The sequence below is a fragment of the Thrips palmi genome, unplaced genomic scaffold (genome assembly GCF_012932325.1).
Source record: "Thrips palmi isolate BJ-2018 unplaced genomic scaffold, TpBJ-2018v1 HiC_scaffold_10, whole genome shotgun sequence".
NCBI lineage: Eukaryota > Metazoa > Arthropoda > Insecta > Thysanoptera > Thripidae > Thrips > Thrips palmi.
The window spans coordinates 6,995,414-7,012,248 of record NW_023144621.1 but is presented as its reverse complement, the minus strand read 5'-3'; the positions used below and the strand labels follow the sequence as shown (position 1 = coordinate 7,012,248).

Genomic DNA, 16,835 nt, shown 5'->3' with positions numbered 1-16,835 from the left:
ACGCGGGCACGTCCCGCGGCTCGGCCCAGCACGTCAGCTTCAGGCTGTTCAGGCTCGTCATTGACGTGCAAGTGAGGCGCCGTAGCGCGTAGCGCCGCTTGTGCGCCGCCGCCACCAGGGACTGCCAGGGCCCAGGCCTGGCCCAGGCTTGGGAGGGAGCCCCCCCACGCCCCCCACCCCCCCGCCCTGTGGTGCCCTGTGGTGCCCTGTGGGGGACGTCGACGGCCGACGGGGGCCTGGCAGCCTGGCCTGGCTCGCCTGGTCTTTGTAGTTACTCCTGCCCGTACTGCCCGCGGCTTGCCCCGCGCCGTCCCGTCAGGCTCCTGGCCACGGGCGTGCCGCCATGGCGGCCTCGTCGTCCTCGTCGACACCAGGACCGTCGCTGGCGCCGCCCAGGACGACTTTTGGACAGCCCACGGTCCAGCAGATCAAGACTGCCGAGGTGCCGAAGAGGCTGCAAGAGGGCGAGGAGTTCATCAAGTGGGATGAGGTAAGGTTACGTTCGGCCTGCTCGGCCCGTCCCGTTTTTTGCCCGCCAAAAAGAAGATGTTCCCTCCGTTTTTCCCGCGTGTGCGTCGTGCGCGCTGCTGCCTGCTTGTCCGGGGCCTCGACAGCGTCCGTCTTCCCTGGCGGCGCGGCAGGGCCAGGCAGGGCTAGCCAGGGCTAGCCAGGGCGGCCGCTTATGGCAGATGCCTGCCTCCAAGACCTCCAAGGGTCCCGAGCCACAAGTTGGAGGTTGGGGCGAATCGAGTCGAGGGCTTTAGTCCAAGGGACAGCTCCAGCACACGGCAGTTCTAGGCACTAGCAAGTTCTACTGCAAAAGTGGAGCCAAATGTTAGGAAGTGACACTGCCATGTGTGCAGTGCTATCTTATCAAGAGTTGGTCCAGAATTTGAGGTGTCCAGGATCACACACATAATCCTATTAAATTTTTTTTCCGAAACCAATGTGATGTGGGTATGAATCCTATAAAGTCCAACAAATGTCTCCTCAGTAGCGAACTGTTTCACCCCAGTAAAGGAAAATGGTTTTGCGTGCAGTTTATATCCTGTATTTGTATTTTATTTTTGTTTCTTCTTTTTGCAAAACAGAGTAGTGGAGTTGGAACTCCCGTTATTTTGCACATCGATGAAAATGGCTTCTTCCTTTACTGGACTGATCAAACCACCAAGGTAAAGAATGAGCTGAGTTTTCCTCTAGATGTCTGGTGCTTAATTTTAGACTTTTCATGTAACAAATGTAATGTTTCCAGGAGGTTTTGGAAGTACTGGATTTGACATCAATCAGAGATGCTAGGACAGGCAAATATGCCAAGATTCCCAAGGTAATGCTGGGACAGGTTCATTATTTTTTGCTTTACATTATTTTTGTTGTACATTCTTGTACGTTTTTGGTGCACATTAAATTAACATATTAAATTTATGTGAAGGATCATAAAATTCGGGGTAAAGTGGAAAGCGGCATGAAAGTGGAAAGCAGTAAAGCCGACACGCCAGATTCAAAGGACAAAAGTATCGTGGGGCCAAGCGATATGAAACTTGCCGGCAAAGGTGATTCTGAAGAGGACAAAATAGATGATAAGATGTTATCTATATGTCTGGAGGACTGCACAGTGACAATTTGTCATGGAAGTGATTTTGTCAATCTTACATTTATCAATTTTTACACTTCCAAGAAAGAAAGTGCTCAGGTAAAAATCTGTTACAACTAGGTAATTTCATATTTCAGTTATTTTCCTAATATTGCATATTTTATACAGTTATGGACAGATGAGATTACCAAGCTTATATTCAGCTTGTCCCTCCTGAATAGTTCAACCATGAGATTCCTTATGAAGGTTCATACTAGACTGTGTCTGCAAGTAGACAAGGCAGGAAACATTCCTGTCAAAAGGTAACTTTGCATTTCTTTGACTGTTTAATCCATTTCAAGCAGACATAACATCAGGCTTGTTCTTTGCAGCATAATAAAATTTTTTGCATCTAATAAGGAAGACAAAAAGCGTGTAGAGGAGGCTCTACAGTCAGTGTATGGTCCTAGTGTTACAAAGGATAAGGTAAGACAATTGTTTCATGCTACTTTCATTGGAGATTTGATAATCCTACATTTCTTAAATCTGCCACTAAGCTTTATTTAAGTTTTTCTTTCATTCCTCTTTTCTTCTCGAGAGTTCTTAGATATATACTTCATCAACAGTTTTGTACCAAGAAACAATCAAATTACAGGTGGTCCATTGTTAACCCTTTGGAGTCCCACTTAAAAACTAATTTAATCCTGCCTATTACACATATCCTAAATTATCTAAAATGAAAAGTTTATTTAGTTTATAAAGACATCTAAACCAGTTTGATAACAAATCTTTTCCAGACTTGGGCAGCTAAGCGAAAATCAGAGTAAAGGACGCACATGGTATTTACATGGTGTGTACACTGGCGAGGTTGGGTCTGAATTTTAGAAAACATGATGTCTAGTCAGTTTGCACTAAAACCCTATCACATGTGTTAATTTGTGCTTAATCAAAGCTAAATAAAAGTCTTTTGATCACTAGTGCACTAAGATTTGGAGATGAAATCTCAACATGCGTTTTTCATTTGACAAGCTGCACTGAGGATGCAAATAAGGTGCTGTTGTATAGAGGTGGAAATTTGCTGCTGCATGATACTTTCTAGAATCTTATATTATAATTCAATCATACTGTTGCTAACTAACATTTGCTGTAAGTTTATTTAACAAAAGAAAAAAACAGGCTTAAGAGTATAAAAAAACAATTTGTAATATTATTATATTTTTAAAAAAATTGTTTAAGGAAAACTTATTTAAATAGAGCACCACTAGAGGAAGACAAAGATCAACTGCGCAAGTATAGTGCATGTAGAGTAGACGATTATGTAAATTAATTCTTGATCAATGTAAGAAAACAGCACAGGGTTTTGCATCCTTGAAAGCACCTATAATGCACTTACAACTAGCTTCATGTGGGTTTGACAACCTCACAGGCACCCAAACCTCAAACCTCATCCTTTTGATGATTGTTAAAATAAAAGAAAGAAAGTTGAAGTTGTTTGTCTATATACACACCTAAATATTATTCTCCCTTAAAGTAGCTGAATCATAATTTTAGGCATACCTCACCACATACCAAACATAATAAGACCTGATTGAACAATTATTTTCCCACCCATCTTGCAGGAGTATTCTCAAAGCATTTGTTTGTTATTTTCAACCATTTATTGATTTTGTGAACTAAAATGTTATTTCTTTTTCTCATCCTAGACGTCTGTCTTGAATCCTTCTCAATTCACATTTGAGGAGCATTTCTATCCCATTTACAAAAACCTTATGCAGCGGACGGAAGTTCAAAAAATTTATGATAGCCTGTAAGTATTTTTCCAACCTTTTAATGAAAGCTAAACTAATAATTCTGTTGAGTATCATTCTACTCTTGTCTTTTTCAGGTGTAATTCATCCACAAAGATGATTGGAGTTAATGAATTTATGCAGTTTCTAAATGGAACTCAGCGTGATCCTCGTTTAAATGAAATTCTTCATCCATATGCTAAAACTCACAATGTGCAGGCCTTCATTGAGCAGTATGAAAAAAAGAAAGAATATGTCAACAGGCATTTGTTGAGCTTTGATGCATTTTTAAGGTATCTCATGGGTGATGATAATCCCATAATTGCTGCTTCTAAGTTAGAAATAAGCAATCCAGAGTCTATGGAACACCCACTTGCCCACTACTTTATTAATTCAAGCCACAACACTTACTTGACTGGTATGAATTTCAAGTAAGCTAAATGCCAGCATACGTCTGCTCTTTAAATGGTGACTATCTATCTGTTTGTTTTCTCAGGTCATCAAATTACTGGAAAGTCGTCTGTTGAAATTTACCGTCAGTGTCTACTTGCTGGTTGTCGGTGTGTTGAACTTGATTTTTGGAATGGTCCTAAAGACGAGCCTTGTATTGTTCATGGCTACACATTCGTACCTGAAGTGTCAGCTAGGGTAAATACCATCTCATCATTTGACTACCTGGCTTGTAGATTCAATCAAATGAATCAGTTTAAATTTTCCTTAATATTTGTTGTCCACAGGAGGTAATTGAAGCTATAGCTGAGTGCGCCTTCAAGACATCAGAATACCCTGTGATTCTCTCTTTTGAAAACCACTGTAATAGAAAACAGCAAACAAAAATTGCTGAGTATTGTAGAGAGATCTTTGGAGACATGCTCTTAGATGCTCCTCTGGATTCTCATGGCTTGAAAGGTGATTCCCTTCCTCCACCAAGCCTCCTAAAGAGAAAGATAATAATCAAAAACAAAAAGAAAAAGAAAGGAGAAACCTCCTCCGGATCATCAGATGCTGAAACAAGTCCAGTAGCTGAAACTGCTCCAGGCGCTGATAAGGGTCTAGGAGCACCAGCGGAGTCTGTTGTTACACCATCAGAGGCTTCTCAAGCTGAAGGAACTCCAACTAATGCGACAGAATCAGCTGCTGTCAGTAGGGCCTCAGAATCAGAAAGTTGTGAAAGAGACGATGTCCCTTCTGAAGGTTCAAGTGTAGAGCAGAAACCTCAAGAAGAAGATAACGCAGAAACTGATGGTGAAAAAGATGTAGCTGATAAGAAAGAAGCTGATGACTTTCCTGTGGTTGAAGACACTTCCTCAGATGCAGCACGAGCTCCTGATAATATGGAGAGTGTTACATCACCTAAACCCTCCAAAGCGAGTAATGGTGACATAGTTCAGGCCAGAGCTGCTGTTCGAAGGAGACAAGCAAGTGGGGATGATGATGGTTCGTAAAATGTTTCCATTTGCTCTCACCCCTCTTCAATTCAAGTACTTATATGATTCTTTGGTGTTTTCAGATGACAGTAGCAGCGATGACGATGCTGAAGCTGACAAACCTGATAAGGAGAAAGCTTCCAAAACCAAGGAAACTGAGGCAGGCGAAGAAATCTCTGCTCTCGTGAATTATGTTCAGCCAGTGCACTTCGTCTCCTTTGAGAAGGCATTAGGTTTGTTGTCTGACAATATAACTATAATAATTAGTGTAGGGAAACCTGTATAAAATCTGCTATAAATGAACATGAAGACGATTGCAAAAAATATAATGGAACAGAAACAACCTTTATTAAATCATGTATGAGGACAAGTTCTGTCTCTTTAGACAAAGACAGATTCTTTTTTTAATTTCTTTCTCTGGAACTTGTTTTGGATGTCTGTTAATATTTTGCCGTTTGTTTTTAGAGAAGAAAAGGTTTTATGAAATGTCATCTTTTGATGAGAAACAAGCTCTAAGCCTTTTAAGAGAGTACCCAACTGAGTTTGTGAATTACAACAAGCGGCAGCTGAGTCGAGTATACCCTGCAGGAATACGATTTGACTCTTCAAACTTCATGCCTCAGCTATTTTGGAATGCAGGATGTCAACTGGTTGCATTGAACTATCAAACTCTTGGTGTGTGGATTATTTTTATTTCACTCTCCTATATCTGGTACCTTTTGATTGAGGAATTATAAGTAATATTATTTTCCTTCTCTTTAAAAAAACAACAAAAAAACGTAGATTTAGGAATGCAGTATAATATTGGAGTTTTTGAAAATAATCAAAGGTGTGGATATATATTGAAACCCGAATTCATGCGTAGAGAAGATCGGCAATTGGACATATTCTCTGACTCTCGTGTGGATGGCATTGTTGCAGGAACTGTAAGTAATTTTTATGTTTGGAAAAATATTAACATTTCTCTTTATCTCATGCCTCTCCACTAATTAATATTTTATGCTATCTTTTGCAGCTGAAAGTTCATGTCTTGTCAGGCCAATTCCTCTCTGACAAACGAATCAATACATATGTTGAAATTACTCTGTATGGTTTACCAGCAGATTCATTACGGAAGAAGTTTCGAACAAGAGTTGTACCTAACAATGGAATTAATCCAGTTTATGTGAGGGATGATGAAAAGGATGTACCGTTTGATTGTAATATTGTAAGTAACAATTGCATCAAGATCATGGGATTCTTTTATTATGAGATGTGAGGGTGAACACGTTTTACTGCTCTTCCTTCTATGACAATACCTGATGGATCAATTATTTTTAATCTTGTCAAACGAGCTACAATCTCATTCAGATTGACTAACACATTGTAACATAGGTGCAGGTTCAGTCTAACAAGATTTGGTAGGTGGTTAGGTATTAGGTAGAGGCACTGGCCGCGTATTATATTACATTCCAAATCAAGATCTTGAAGTTTAGAGGCATTAAGAATTATGCCCCGCAGTCCTTCATCAGTAACCAGACACATAGCAAGTCTTAGACGAACAAGCTGTGTACATGTTGTGGCTATGGCTAGGGCAACATCATCATCAGCCCTAAAAAAAAAAAAAAAAGCATAAGTTTCAGAAAATTTTCAGCTTTTTCAAAACAATTATGTAGGCAAGATATTTGCTTACCTGTAAACTGTGAAGTCAATATCAAGTAGGCACGCCATGGGTTGGACTTGTAGGCAAGTGCTTATTGCAGTGGAACTCAGTATGCAATTTTCAGTTACCGTCAGATTAGTGAGAAGTGGCAGTGTTGCAATTTGCAATAAATTTTGCTCTGTCAGTGATTTGCACTTTATCAGAGCAAGTTGTTCAAGGTTCTTGAGGCATGCAAAATAATTATAGGCTGCTTCTGAGATGAAGTATGTCATCAGTTTTAGAGATTTCCATGGTCTTCCATCTGATACTAAAGCAACAAGATGTTCATCTCTAAAAAATATCAAACAATCAACTAGGATAAGGGTGTGCAGAGATGTGCAGTGGGTTGTTATTGAACTCAGCAATTCAGTAACAGGAGAAACAAAGCCAGTCAATCTGAGACTCTGCAATTCTGTTAGAGGGTGGAAAGCACTGAATAAGGCTTCATCGTGTGAGGCTGAAGGTAGCTGCAAATCCAAGTGCTTCAGTTGTGAGAAGGCCGGAAGCAGTTCTTTGAGTTGAGCCACTGACAATGACCCTTCTCGGAAACTCAGTTTCAAACTTTGTAATTTCTTTTCTCCATGAAGTAATGCTTTGAACACTTTGTCTCTATGAAATTCTGTACTCAAAGAAACTCTTTTCAAACGTGGTGCTAAAGCCAATAAATCAAGGCTGTTGACCAACATGTCCTCATCGTCTAGGCTACGATTACGCCACAGTCTGGGTTCTTGGGCCAAGCGACGCCACCTCTTGCAAACTTTGCCTACATTGAAAAGCAGGTCATTGGATTTGATGTATTGGAATATACTCAGCAAGATCTCATTGGGTAAATTAGTAGCAATGCTACAATCATTTGTTATTTGGAGCTTTTGAAGTTTTGATTCAGCTAGAAGTGTGCTTTTTGGATGTCTCTTCATTGTTTCCAGAGGCTGGTCCAGTTTTGTATCAGTTTTTCATTATTTGTTTCGTTGTTTTAAAATTTCTTGTCTTGTTTGGAAGTATTTCAGTTCATAGTTGAAACTAGAGGAAGGAAAAAAAAAAAAATCTTGGATTGTTGTGTTTCCATGGTTCACCATCTTGTCAACAATGAACATGACCAGGACTTGCTTTAATCAAGTCCTCTTTTGTCTTTGCAGGTAGTCTTGCCAGAACTTGCTTCTGTTCGTATTGCTGCTTATGAGGAATCTGGAAAATTGGGAAAACTGATTGGTCACCGAATCTTGCCGCTGGTTGGGCTCTGTCCTGGATATCGTCATGTAACTCTACGAAATGAAGCGGGGCAGCCAATACTAGCTACACTTTTCCTGATGATAAAAGTGAATGACTTTGTTCCTGACCAATTTAGCATGTTTGCCGAGGCACTTGCTAATCCAACTGAGTACCAAAATAAGTTGGAGAAACACAGCACAATGCTTGCTGGGCTTACAGAAGAAATTGAAAATGATGATTTGGAGAATGATTCGCTTGGAATTGCTCTTCCCAAAGCTCGACATGGTGCTCATGTATGTATATGCCTTGTTTCTCACATTGATTGCTTTCCTCAGATTTTCTGACTTGTGTCCTTTGGTCTGATCTTTTCTGGTTCTGCTCTAATCAAAGAATGATTTTGTTACAGAATGGGGATGGCAGCAAAATTCTGTGTGATAGATCCATGTCCGATGCGGATGAACCAGCTGGGATGGTGATACCCCCTAAACCCCCTAAAGGTCCAGGATCCTTTGCTGGATTACTTGGGCAGGCGGGTGTGGCAGCCAGTTCCGCTGCAGCCGGGGCAGCCGCAGGTGCCAGTGCAGCTGCTAGTATCACGAAACGACACTCTATTGCACCCACTGCACAGGCTGCTTCTGTCGACAAAGCAGGAGCTGTTGTGCGTTCCACCAGTGGGGAAATCTCAAATCTGCAAGAGCAAGGTATTAGCAAAGTTTTATAATATGTTTGCCCCGGTTTTAGTTTTATTCAAACAACCTTTAATTAATAGTGACAATACTCTTGTAGCTAAAAAGGAGCTCACTGTTGAAACTCTTGAAGAACTCATGAAAAGCAAATCTGTTCGGGAGAAGAGACAGGAAATGGACAAAAAGTTGGAGACATTGCGAAAAAAACATGAAAAGGTTTGTGTTTTTAACTCTCTCCCTACCCCCTTCTCCACTCCCCCCTAGCCCTCTGCCACTCCCTCACCCTCTCTCTGCCTCTGCCCCTCCCCCACCAAAAACTGATTGCCCATTTGTCCCAGTGTGCCTTTTAAACATTTAAACTATACTCATATTTTCAGGAGAGAAGTAGACTTCAAATTCAGCGGGGTTCTCAGGAAGCTGAGAAGTCGAAAACAAAGTTTTATATGAGCAACAAACTTGTGAAGCGCTTGTCTCGACAAAATATGTAAGTCAGATTTGCAATTCATTCACAATCATTTTATGAACAAAAATTCAGAAGAGATACTAATTTTTCCTTTTTCTTTCTCTTAGCTCTTCTGGTGTGCCAGATGCGTCTTCACAGCATGAAGGTGAAGATGCCGAAACTGAAGGTTCACAGTCTGCCTTAAACGACCGATTTATGTCAGTCATTCGAGAACAACTTTCACAAGAAAGAGAATTGCAGAAAAAGTACCATGAGATGGTAGGTTTTGACTTTGTTGTCTGGCTTTTAAGATATAATCTTCTACCACTGAGCTCAAATAAACCCAGAAACTGCCTTGTGTTTTTTCCTTTAGGTGTTTGCATCTATAACAAAGACTGTCGAGTCATCTCAGGCAAATCAAATGAAAACAATTAAAGCCCTACAAGACCGGGACACTGCAGAAATGATGCGTAGATTAGAAGCGACTCGAAGGAAAGAAATGAAAGAGCTTGCTAAGAAGCACAAAGATCGGGAAGAGATGGACAAGATGAGAAGAGAACTGGCTAGTAATGCTGTAGAACGGGGTGTAAGCGAAAGAGTTCGTTTAGATGAAATCTATGAACACAAGAAGAAGGACTTGGAAGAAAAATATCAATCTGTACGAACATCTCTAGATGCAGAGAAGAAGAAAGTAAGTCCTTTAGAAACTTCTCCAATTAATTAATTGAACTTTTACAAGTACTGACCAATATTTGCTTATGTCATTTTAGGTGGAGGATGCACTTCAACGTGAATTTGATGAACGCTTAACTAATATCAAAAGAGAAGTGCAGCTAAGAGAGATGCAAATCGCATCAACCAGTGATCCCCATGATGTACAGTGATGAGATTTGTCTTCATAGAGGTCACTGAGCTGACCCTGTTGATCTAGCAGGCATGTCACCCACTCACATTTTTTTCTGTTCTGAGCCCCAAATACTAACTACAAGCAAAATGGATGTGAAAAATAATCTTTTTTCTTTCAATTTCAGACACAGGGAGCTTTGAGGAGTTGGAAACTCACCTTTGAAGTTAGGATAATCAGTATTACAAGGCCTACTTGTAGTCTACGTACCGAATGCAGTAGTCGGACGTGTTTCTTGAAACCTGATTTCTTTCTCTTAAAGAACTTTCATGCGTGTTTGGTAGTACATCCTGAACGATGTTTGTAATTTAATGTGTTTAACTGTGGTTTTAAGGAAAAAAACATTTGCAATTCATTGCAATGAGAATTGCAATGGATAATCTTTTAGAAGTGATATTAATGCATTATATTTTGAATCTTACCTTTATTGTGACCTGATATGTTATTCTTTATTTTCATGATTGATATGTAAGTGTTTTGAACTGTGGCAGTTTGATGGCACAAACGGGAGATCAATTTTCTTCAGATTGATGCCAGTTGCAGATGCAAGTTAAATCCTGAATTGTTTGTGATTCTTCTTCATTGGAGTTATTTTATTAATGTTAATTCTGTGTTGTACTACTAGTCCTATCTTTGCTACCAAGTCTGATGCAACCAATGCACAATTCACTTGATAATTATGAATGGATTCAGATGTGTGGTTTCAACAGTATTGTATTAAGTCTCCCCCATCTGCATCTGGCTCTTCTGTTGTTGAAAGCCAAGAACAGAGTGGATGAAAGATATCCCTGGCATCCCATTTGTTTTAAAAGCAATGGGATGTCTTCAAACAAACAGTGAGTTCAAAGATTGTTGGTAGGATGGATTGTGTATAATTGTTGGTGTTAAGTCTTGTGGTGCTCAAAGTAAGATATGATAAATCATAATGTGCTTGTTAGAGAGCAATATCAGTACAAGCACTGACTTTGGAGCATTAAGTTTCAATGAATCTTACGCTTATAATCCCCTTGTAAAGTGCAAAGGGACTTACCATTAGTTACTTAATTATTACATTACAATTAACTTCTTTGCATTAGTGTTGAGCCAGTATCCCAATTAATTTTTTAAAATAAATCATGTGTCCAGCACATCACAAGGTGTAATTTGCTTTTAAATTGCCACTCTAAATGTGAGATTAGTTTCTTTATTTCTTTAATGTTGTCTTTGAACGATAGTTATAAAGTCACCTTTGTAAGCCATGTTTATTCCTGGTTTTTATTTTTGCCATTGTCGATCTCTGTATTTAATCACTGTATTCTGTTGTGGAAGAGTGTGTTTTCATTTTATGGAAAACTTGGTATTAATTTGTGGTTATTTGCCAAATTTTATTCTTTTAATTTCCCTGAGAGGCTGCGTGCAAATACTGCGTCACTACTTAAGAAGGGGCTCTGATGACGAAGGGGAGGGGGAGAGGGTCAAGGGTGGAAGGCTGCTTTAAAGTGGTGACATGATATTTGCATGCCACCAGATGAGGCAGTATCATTACTTGTACATGGACAAACATTTGATTTTGCTACCTTTGTGCTGAGTGCTATTGCAGTTGTGGGTCTCAAGGATGTTTTACTAACAATAAAAGATTGTTTTGACTTGGTAGTGTAAATAACTGCCATGAAGAAAATAAGAATTATTTGTTTTAAATTAGCATTTGGCTTTCTTTGTACATGTTTCATTCATGTCTGTTTGTGATTCAGTGTTATGGGTTTTGCTTACATCAGAATCAACTCTCAATGGTGTTATTTGTAAATATATTGCAATGGTGATGCAAGGTGCATACTTAAGGAATTATTTGTTGTGTATGGCTCGCCATTTTTTGAAAGAATGCTAGTTAGTTTTTACTTCCATATGATGTTGTAACTCTTCTTTAAGAGTGGCAATACAAGAAAGGTCAAAATAATGATAGCTAGTCATAATATTTTTCTTCAGTAGGGTGTTTTATCCCATGTAACTTTAAGCTGGTGACGAACAAATACTTATGATACAGAAAGGAAACACCACTGTTTTGTCTTACACCACCTAAGATTCTAAGTGCACTTCTTTGTAGTTTGAGTATTGTTATAAGCCCAGTTCTTAGATTTGGAGCAAATTATATTGTTATGTTGCATTGTTGTATTTGTTTTGTTCTTGTTTATTTCTTCTAATGTGAGATTTTTTAAATGGTAGCATGGACTATCTTCTGTCATTATTGGAAGTGTTTGTATGTTTCCCTTTGAAATCAGTGTGCTAATGGTGCTGCTATGGAGTGAATTACTGGTTGTATTGTCATGTGATAGCAAGAGGAGTGTTGTCAGTATTTCACGCCACAATTTTTTTTTAATAATTTGCCAAAATGTTTGTATTCTATTGAGGTGCCTGTCCCTGTCATATACTCTTCGATACCTGTTTGACTCTGATTCCCATTTGCATCACTGTGTATTTCCTTAGATTTAAAGAAACTGCAGTTTTGTGGACACATTTTTATTGATAAATCTCAATGTTGTTGTTACATGTACGCTGCCATTGGCACAATGAATTAAGGCTTTCAAAAAACTTCTGATTCATTTCTTTAACTGACAAGTTATTCAATTCATTGAACTCTGAAAAAGGGGAAACTTTTTTTTTTTTATTTACATTCAATGACATGGGTTTGTTAACAAAAAGAGATGAAAATAATAATTCTGAAAACTGTATACTACTTTCTCACAGATTTTATCATAACAAGAGATGAGGAGTATATGAGACATGCTACTCTTGTGTAATAATCATATGCAAATGAATGTTACAACCTTAAACTAGATTCTGCCCTTCATTGTTAAATTTATTCCTTTTCCAGTGATCATACTTTGTAAGTGATATTCTGAAGGATACTTTGTCATTTGATGTTATTCATGACTCTTTATTCTTTGTTAATAAAAGTATTATCGCCAATTTTTCTTCACTGGGAACTGACCAGATTGGTTGAAGTCTCTGCGGTAATTGGGAGTGAAGTAATGTTTTCTTTAGGGTTTATGTTATTACAAGACTGTTAAATCATGCATTTGATTTGCTGGGCTCATTTTTTTCGTATCTAATCTTCAGTCATTAGTACTCAACTTTTCCACTCTAGAATGTCAGTTGTGACATGTTTGGGGCTTGTTCTTAACAATGCTTGCTGAAGTGTATTTGTTGTTTTAATGTGGTCTAAGGTGGTTGTACTGTTGGTTACAGGAAGTAGTTTGTGTAGTGTGGCTGTAGATTGCTTGTATGAGGACCCTATAAATTGTTGAAATGAACTCTTCGTATTCGTTAGCCAGACAATCAATTGTGTAATTGTAATTTAAAGAATTTGTTACGGTGGTACCATGTGCCTATGAATGAAGGTTAAAAGAAAGAGTGTTTATCTGAAGTGTTGCAAGTGAAGGTGCTGATTTATAGATCAAATAATTTACCACATCAAGTGTCTAGTTTGGCATAAACTTTGGAAATTTTGTGTCTGGCTGCATTTTTCAGTCACGAGTGATTAAAATTTAGTTGTTGATAGCTTTTTGAAAAGCCAAAGTTTGTAATAAAAACTTATCGTCTAATTTAATGTAGTGTTTACCATATCTACTAAAAAGTATTTCAATGTATATTCTTCTGGTCTTGGTTTGATAACCTCATCGAATCAGTTGTATGTTCACAGACATTCCCTTGCCTTTAACATGTGTCCGATCATTTAACAGCCCTTTACTTGCAGAACCAACTTAACCCTATGTTTGTGGCCACAAGATTCAAGGGGGGAAAAATAAGAAGAGGCCACCAACCTAGGATGGTATCCTCTTTCTCTTATGTAATTTCATACTCTGAAGCGGTATGTGGACTTATGAGCCAAAACCTCTGTGAGTACTCTGTATTTGCATTCTAAGTGCTGTCCCTTGCTGCATACATAGGACTGTGTGTTCTCTTCTTACTCGTAGTTTCAGGTAAGAGTAAGTGGTGTAGGGCCTAGTCACACTCAGTAAGGTTTATTCCATCAATTAATCATACCACAATGCTCAGCTCCCTTAACACATCTTGCCACTGCACCTCTCTCCTTTCACTCATCTCCTGCATACTTTGTGACAAAGTCCCCTGTATGCTTAGCCACAGCTGTTTATTTAATATTTTGTTTTACTGTTTTGGATGTCGTGAGTTTGTGTTCATTTACAATTGTTTAATATTATTTATTTATTTATTTTGAAGAAAAGGAAACGGCCTACTTCCCTTCCCTCCCAATAATCTGTACTATCTTGTACTAGTTTTCCCACAGAATACACCTAGAAACTCCAAGGTCTCTCACTAGCGACTAAGAAGTGTCTTAGCCACAGCTTTCCTAATGCTGTTATCATTTTGTGGGGAATCTAATGAAAAAGAGAAACCACTCCACTGGAGAAAAATTCATGCTTCAAGATAGATCTGATCCTTAGTTCTTTTTTATTATCTTTTCCTTGTTACAGCTGCATTTTACATCTTTTGGTTTTCAATTCGAACTACCCAACGTAAATTCACATCTCTTTTATTTGTTACAAATGCTACAAGACTGCTGCATTTCTTGTGGGGACCTTGGGTGTTGTGAGTTTTGTGATGTTAATTTCTAAACTGATTATTTTTTAAGATTTATTGTGTTATATATGCTCATATGTCTGTATTTTTGTCTGAGATGTATTTGCCATCATTGCTGCTTCATTTTCATTGCTTGTTTGCAGCAGAAACTTATCTCGATTTGCCTTGAAATATTTTGATGTAGGTGTGCCTACATTCTGTTGCTCAAATGAAATGCAAAAAACAAAACAAAAAAAGACACAAAGAAAGTTTGTTTCTTGTTTGCTTAAACATTGCTTTGTTTGATGCAGCAGCAAGTTCTTCTTTCTCCTTATGTATCAGTTCCTTTCTGTGACCATAGACACTGGAAAGAAATATTTCTCCTTTTTTGTTCCAAAATAACACCTTGTCCTGTTCCTGGGAAGTAAATGAACGTCTTGTATGTGGGTTATATTAATCCACCTTTGTATAGCTAAGATAAATTATTCAGAAATTATGATCTTCCATATTAGAGCTTCCTTTTCTGTACTCGTTTGATTTAGGGCTGATTTTAGGCTTCCAATGTATTCAGTACTAATCAAATGAGACATCACTGTACTTACCAAATCCATCAAGTTCTACCTGAGGTTTATTCTCCTGGTTAGTCAGAGACAAAAATGATTAGGTATGTCTTGAAAATTATGTTGTATTTTATGGGAACAGTATTCCAGTAGTTCTGTCAGTTTATTACTGTTTTCTTTTTCAAAATCTACCTATATACAAATAATCAGCGTTATTAAGTGCAGTATCGGCACCTTTTGCATATCCCACTTTTCAGGCTAACACTTAACCCTTTCTACCTTTGTTTTAAGTTTTGTGCTGTGGCTGTACCTTTAAAAATGCCCCATCTCCCATGGAAGTGTCAGGTACATTGTTTTATTGTGATATACTGAGCAGTGGCATTTTAAGTGTCTAGTTTAGATTTTTTTATCTGTGTTATCCGTGTTAATTATTGTATCAATTAATCTCGTTTCTTTCATTCTTTTGAAGACAGCAGTTGGTTGTAGATTTGCTTATGGTATGTTGAGTGCTTGATTAGCAAATAGTTTAGTTTATTTGGTGGAAAGGGAGGTCACATAACTTCATGATGTGATAGCCTTGTAGATCAACCACACAAAATCATATTTGCTAAGTAGTTCAACAGTTCAAAGGTTTTCTGCTAGTTGGGTTTATTTGGTGTTTGCTCAAGCTACTCTGTAAAGAATTGCTCTCATGTGGTTGGTTTCTCACTTGTCTTGCCTAATTTCTAATTCTGATTGATTTATATCCTTTCTTATCGCAGGCTTCTTCTATTACTTTTCTCTATGTTTTGAGGTGCCATTGTGTGAAAAAGACAATGCAGACTCAAAAGTCTTCATTAGTTCCGACAATACCTGATCTGTGTTGTGTTTAGACATCTGAGACCAAAACTTATCCTTGTCACGTTCTTGCCTTCTAGCATTTGACTCATCTGATTTCATGACTTCCCAAGATCTAATGAATTTGGCGTTTATAAATTCCATTGAATTCCTAACAAGCCCACTCTATTCCAGTGAAAACGCCATTCAGTTTCTGTTGCAGTGAGATGTCATGTCAAAATGTGTGCAAAGCCAATGATTAATGATAAATTGTTGTTCTATGGTTGAAGAAAGTGTGCGAATTGACGATTTAAGTGCTGAAGACATAATGGTTATGTAAGAAAACAAGTCATAGATTTAGGATCAGTAATAAAAAAAGGTACTTAAATCGATCTGAATTGTAATTGTTATACTTTAGGTATTCTTGGTGTGAAGTGTGTTAAGCATGCTGTGTAGAAAAAAGTAAGTTGGCAAAATGTAAGATTGGTCACAGGAAATTTGTGATAGTATTTACAGTGGAGAGCTTTGTGCATGATGGGTATTTGAGGTGCATGTTGGTAATTTATATTATAAACTGCTTGCAGTGATTTAGTATGACCTCTATCACACGATTTTTTTTCTTGAAGCTCAAACAACATAATGGTAACAGAATTCATTAAGAGACCTGGAAGTATGCAGCCAAATATTTTCTCTCCATAAATTTTTTGATCCCAGGTACTCAATGATGAAGAGTGAGTGATTCTTTTTAAATGTTTTGATCACAAGATTTCTTATTCAAATTGTTTGTAAATATTTGTTTGGTTAAACAGGTGACTCATGTTTTGTGCTATCATAGAATTGCTGTTCACCAAATTAGAATCGTACCTTGTGACTTCCATATAACCATCTATGTTGTCTTTAGAAAAGATTTGGATTTTGTTATTAGTTTTATGTGGAACCCACATTCCCCTGTTAATGACTTTCAAAGACTTGTTACTTACGGTTATTGTGTGATATAAAATTTGCAGCTTTCCCTATGTTGTTTTCTGCTGATAGAAGCAGATTCAGCTCTGTAACAGTTGGTTAGTTGCAAGCAATAAAATGCTCATGTGGAGCACATGTGAATGAAGACTTTCCTTTGGATGCCCCCTCCCTCCTCAAAATTGGCAGCATGATCATATAGGAGATTTTTCATTTAGCAATGGTTGTTCAATTTGATT

The 16,835-nt window shown here is 38.1% G+C and overlaps 2 protein-coding genes across 3 annotated transcripts; one reads left to right on the top strand and one right to left on the bottom strand.

The window, feature by feature from the left end:
- The first annotated feature begins 273 nt into the window (after positions 1 to 273).
- LOC117654426 (1-phosphatidylinositol 4,5-bisphosphate phosphodiesterase classes I and II) lies at positions 274 to 16,740 on the top strand. Of its 2 annotated transcripts, XM_034401050.1 has the most exons (22): positions 274 to 490; positions 1,092 to 1,172; positions 1,253 to 1,324; positions 1,430 to 1,690; positions 1,760 to 1,893; positions 1,963 to 2,056; positions 3,274 to 3,377; positions 3,456 to 3,775; positions 3,854 to 4,005; positions 4,095 to 4,794; positions 4,868 to 5,017; positions 5,250 to 5,459; positions 5,568 to 5,710; positions 5,800 to 5,991; positions 7,602 to 7,967; positions 8,081 to 8,375; positions 8,461 to 8,576; positions 8,738 to 8,844; positions 8,931 to 9,081; positions 9,176 to 9,493; positions 9,573 to 9,736; positions 9,834 to 16,740. In XM_034401050.1, exons 1-21 carry the CDS (start codon positions 344 to 346, stop codon positions 9,684 to 9,686), a joined length of 4,227 nt encoding a protein of 1,408 aa, XP_034256941.1. In that variant the 5' UTR covers positions 274 to 343; the 3' UTR covers positions 9,687 to 9,736; positions 9,834 to 16,740. The 2 variants fall into 2 exon arrangements, with proteins under 2 accessions (XP_034256941.1, XP_034256942.1); XM_034401051.1 differs by lacking the exons at positions 274 to 490; positions 1,092 to 1,172; positions 1,253 to 1,324; ... (1 more) ...; positions 1,760 to 1,893; positions 1,963 to 2,056 and adding an exon at positions 2,100 to 2,420.
- LOC117654436 (F-box/LRR-repeat protein 7-like) lies at positions 6,023 to 7,683 on the bottom strand. Its single transcript, XM_034401064.1, has 2 exons — positions 6,457 to 7,683; positions 6,023 to 6,375 (listed from the first exon to the last, which is right to left on the bottom strand). Exons 1-2 carry the CDS (start codon positions 7,380 to 7,382, stop codon positions 6,030 to 6,032), a joined length of 1,272 nt encoding a protein of 423 aa, XP_034256955.1. The 5' UTR covers positions 7,383 to 7,683; the 3' UTR covers positions 6,023 to 6,029.
- Positions 16,741 to 16,835: the final 95 nt, after the last annotated feature.

Bases quoted from the DNA above. Each gene is read 5' to 3' on its own strand.
- LOC117654426 (XM_034401050.1), top strand. From the start codon at position 344: ATGGCGGCCTCGTCGTCCTCGTCGACACCAGGACCGTCGCTGGCGCCG. The intron at 1,691-1,759 runs GTAAAAATCTGT...TATTTTATACAG, and splicing joins CCAAGAAAGAAAGTGCTCAG to TTATGGACAGATGAGATTAC. The intron at 8,845-8,930 runs GTAAGTCAGATT...TCTTTCTCTTAG, and splicing joins CGCTTGTCTCGACAAAATAT to CTCTTCTGGTGTGCCAGATG.
- LOC117654436 (XM_034401064.1), bottom strand. From the start codon at position 7,382: ATGAAGAGACATCCAAAAAGCACACTTCTAGCTGAATCAAAACTTCAA. The intron at 6,376-6,456 runs GTAAGCAAATAT...TTTTTTTTTTAG, and splicing joins ATTGACTTCACAGTTTACAG to GGCTGATGATGATGTTGCCC.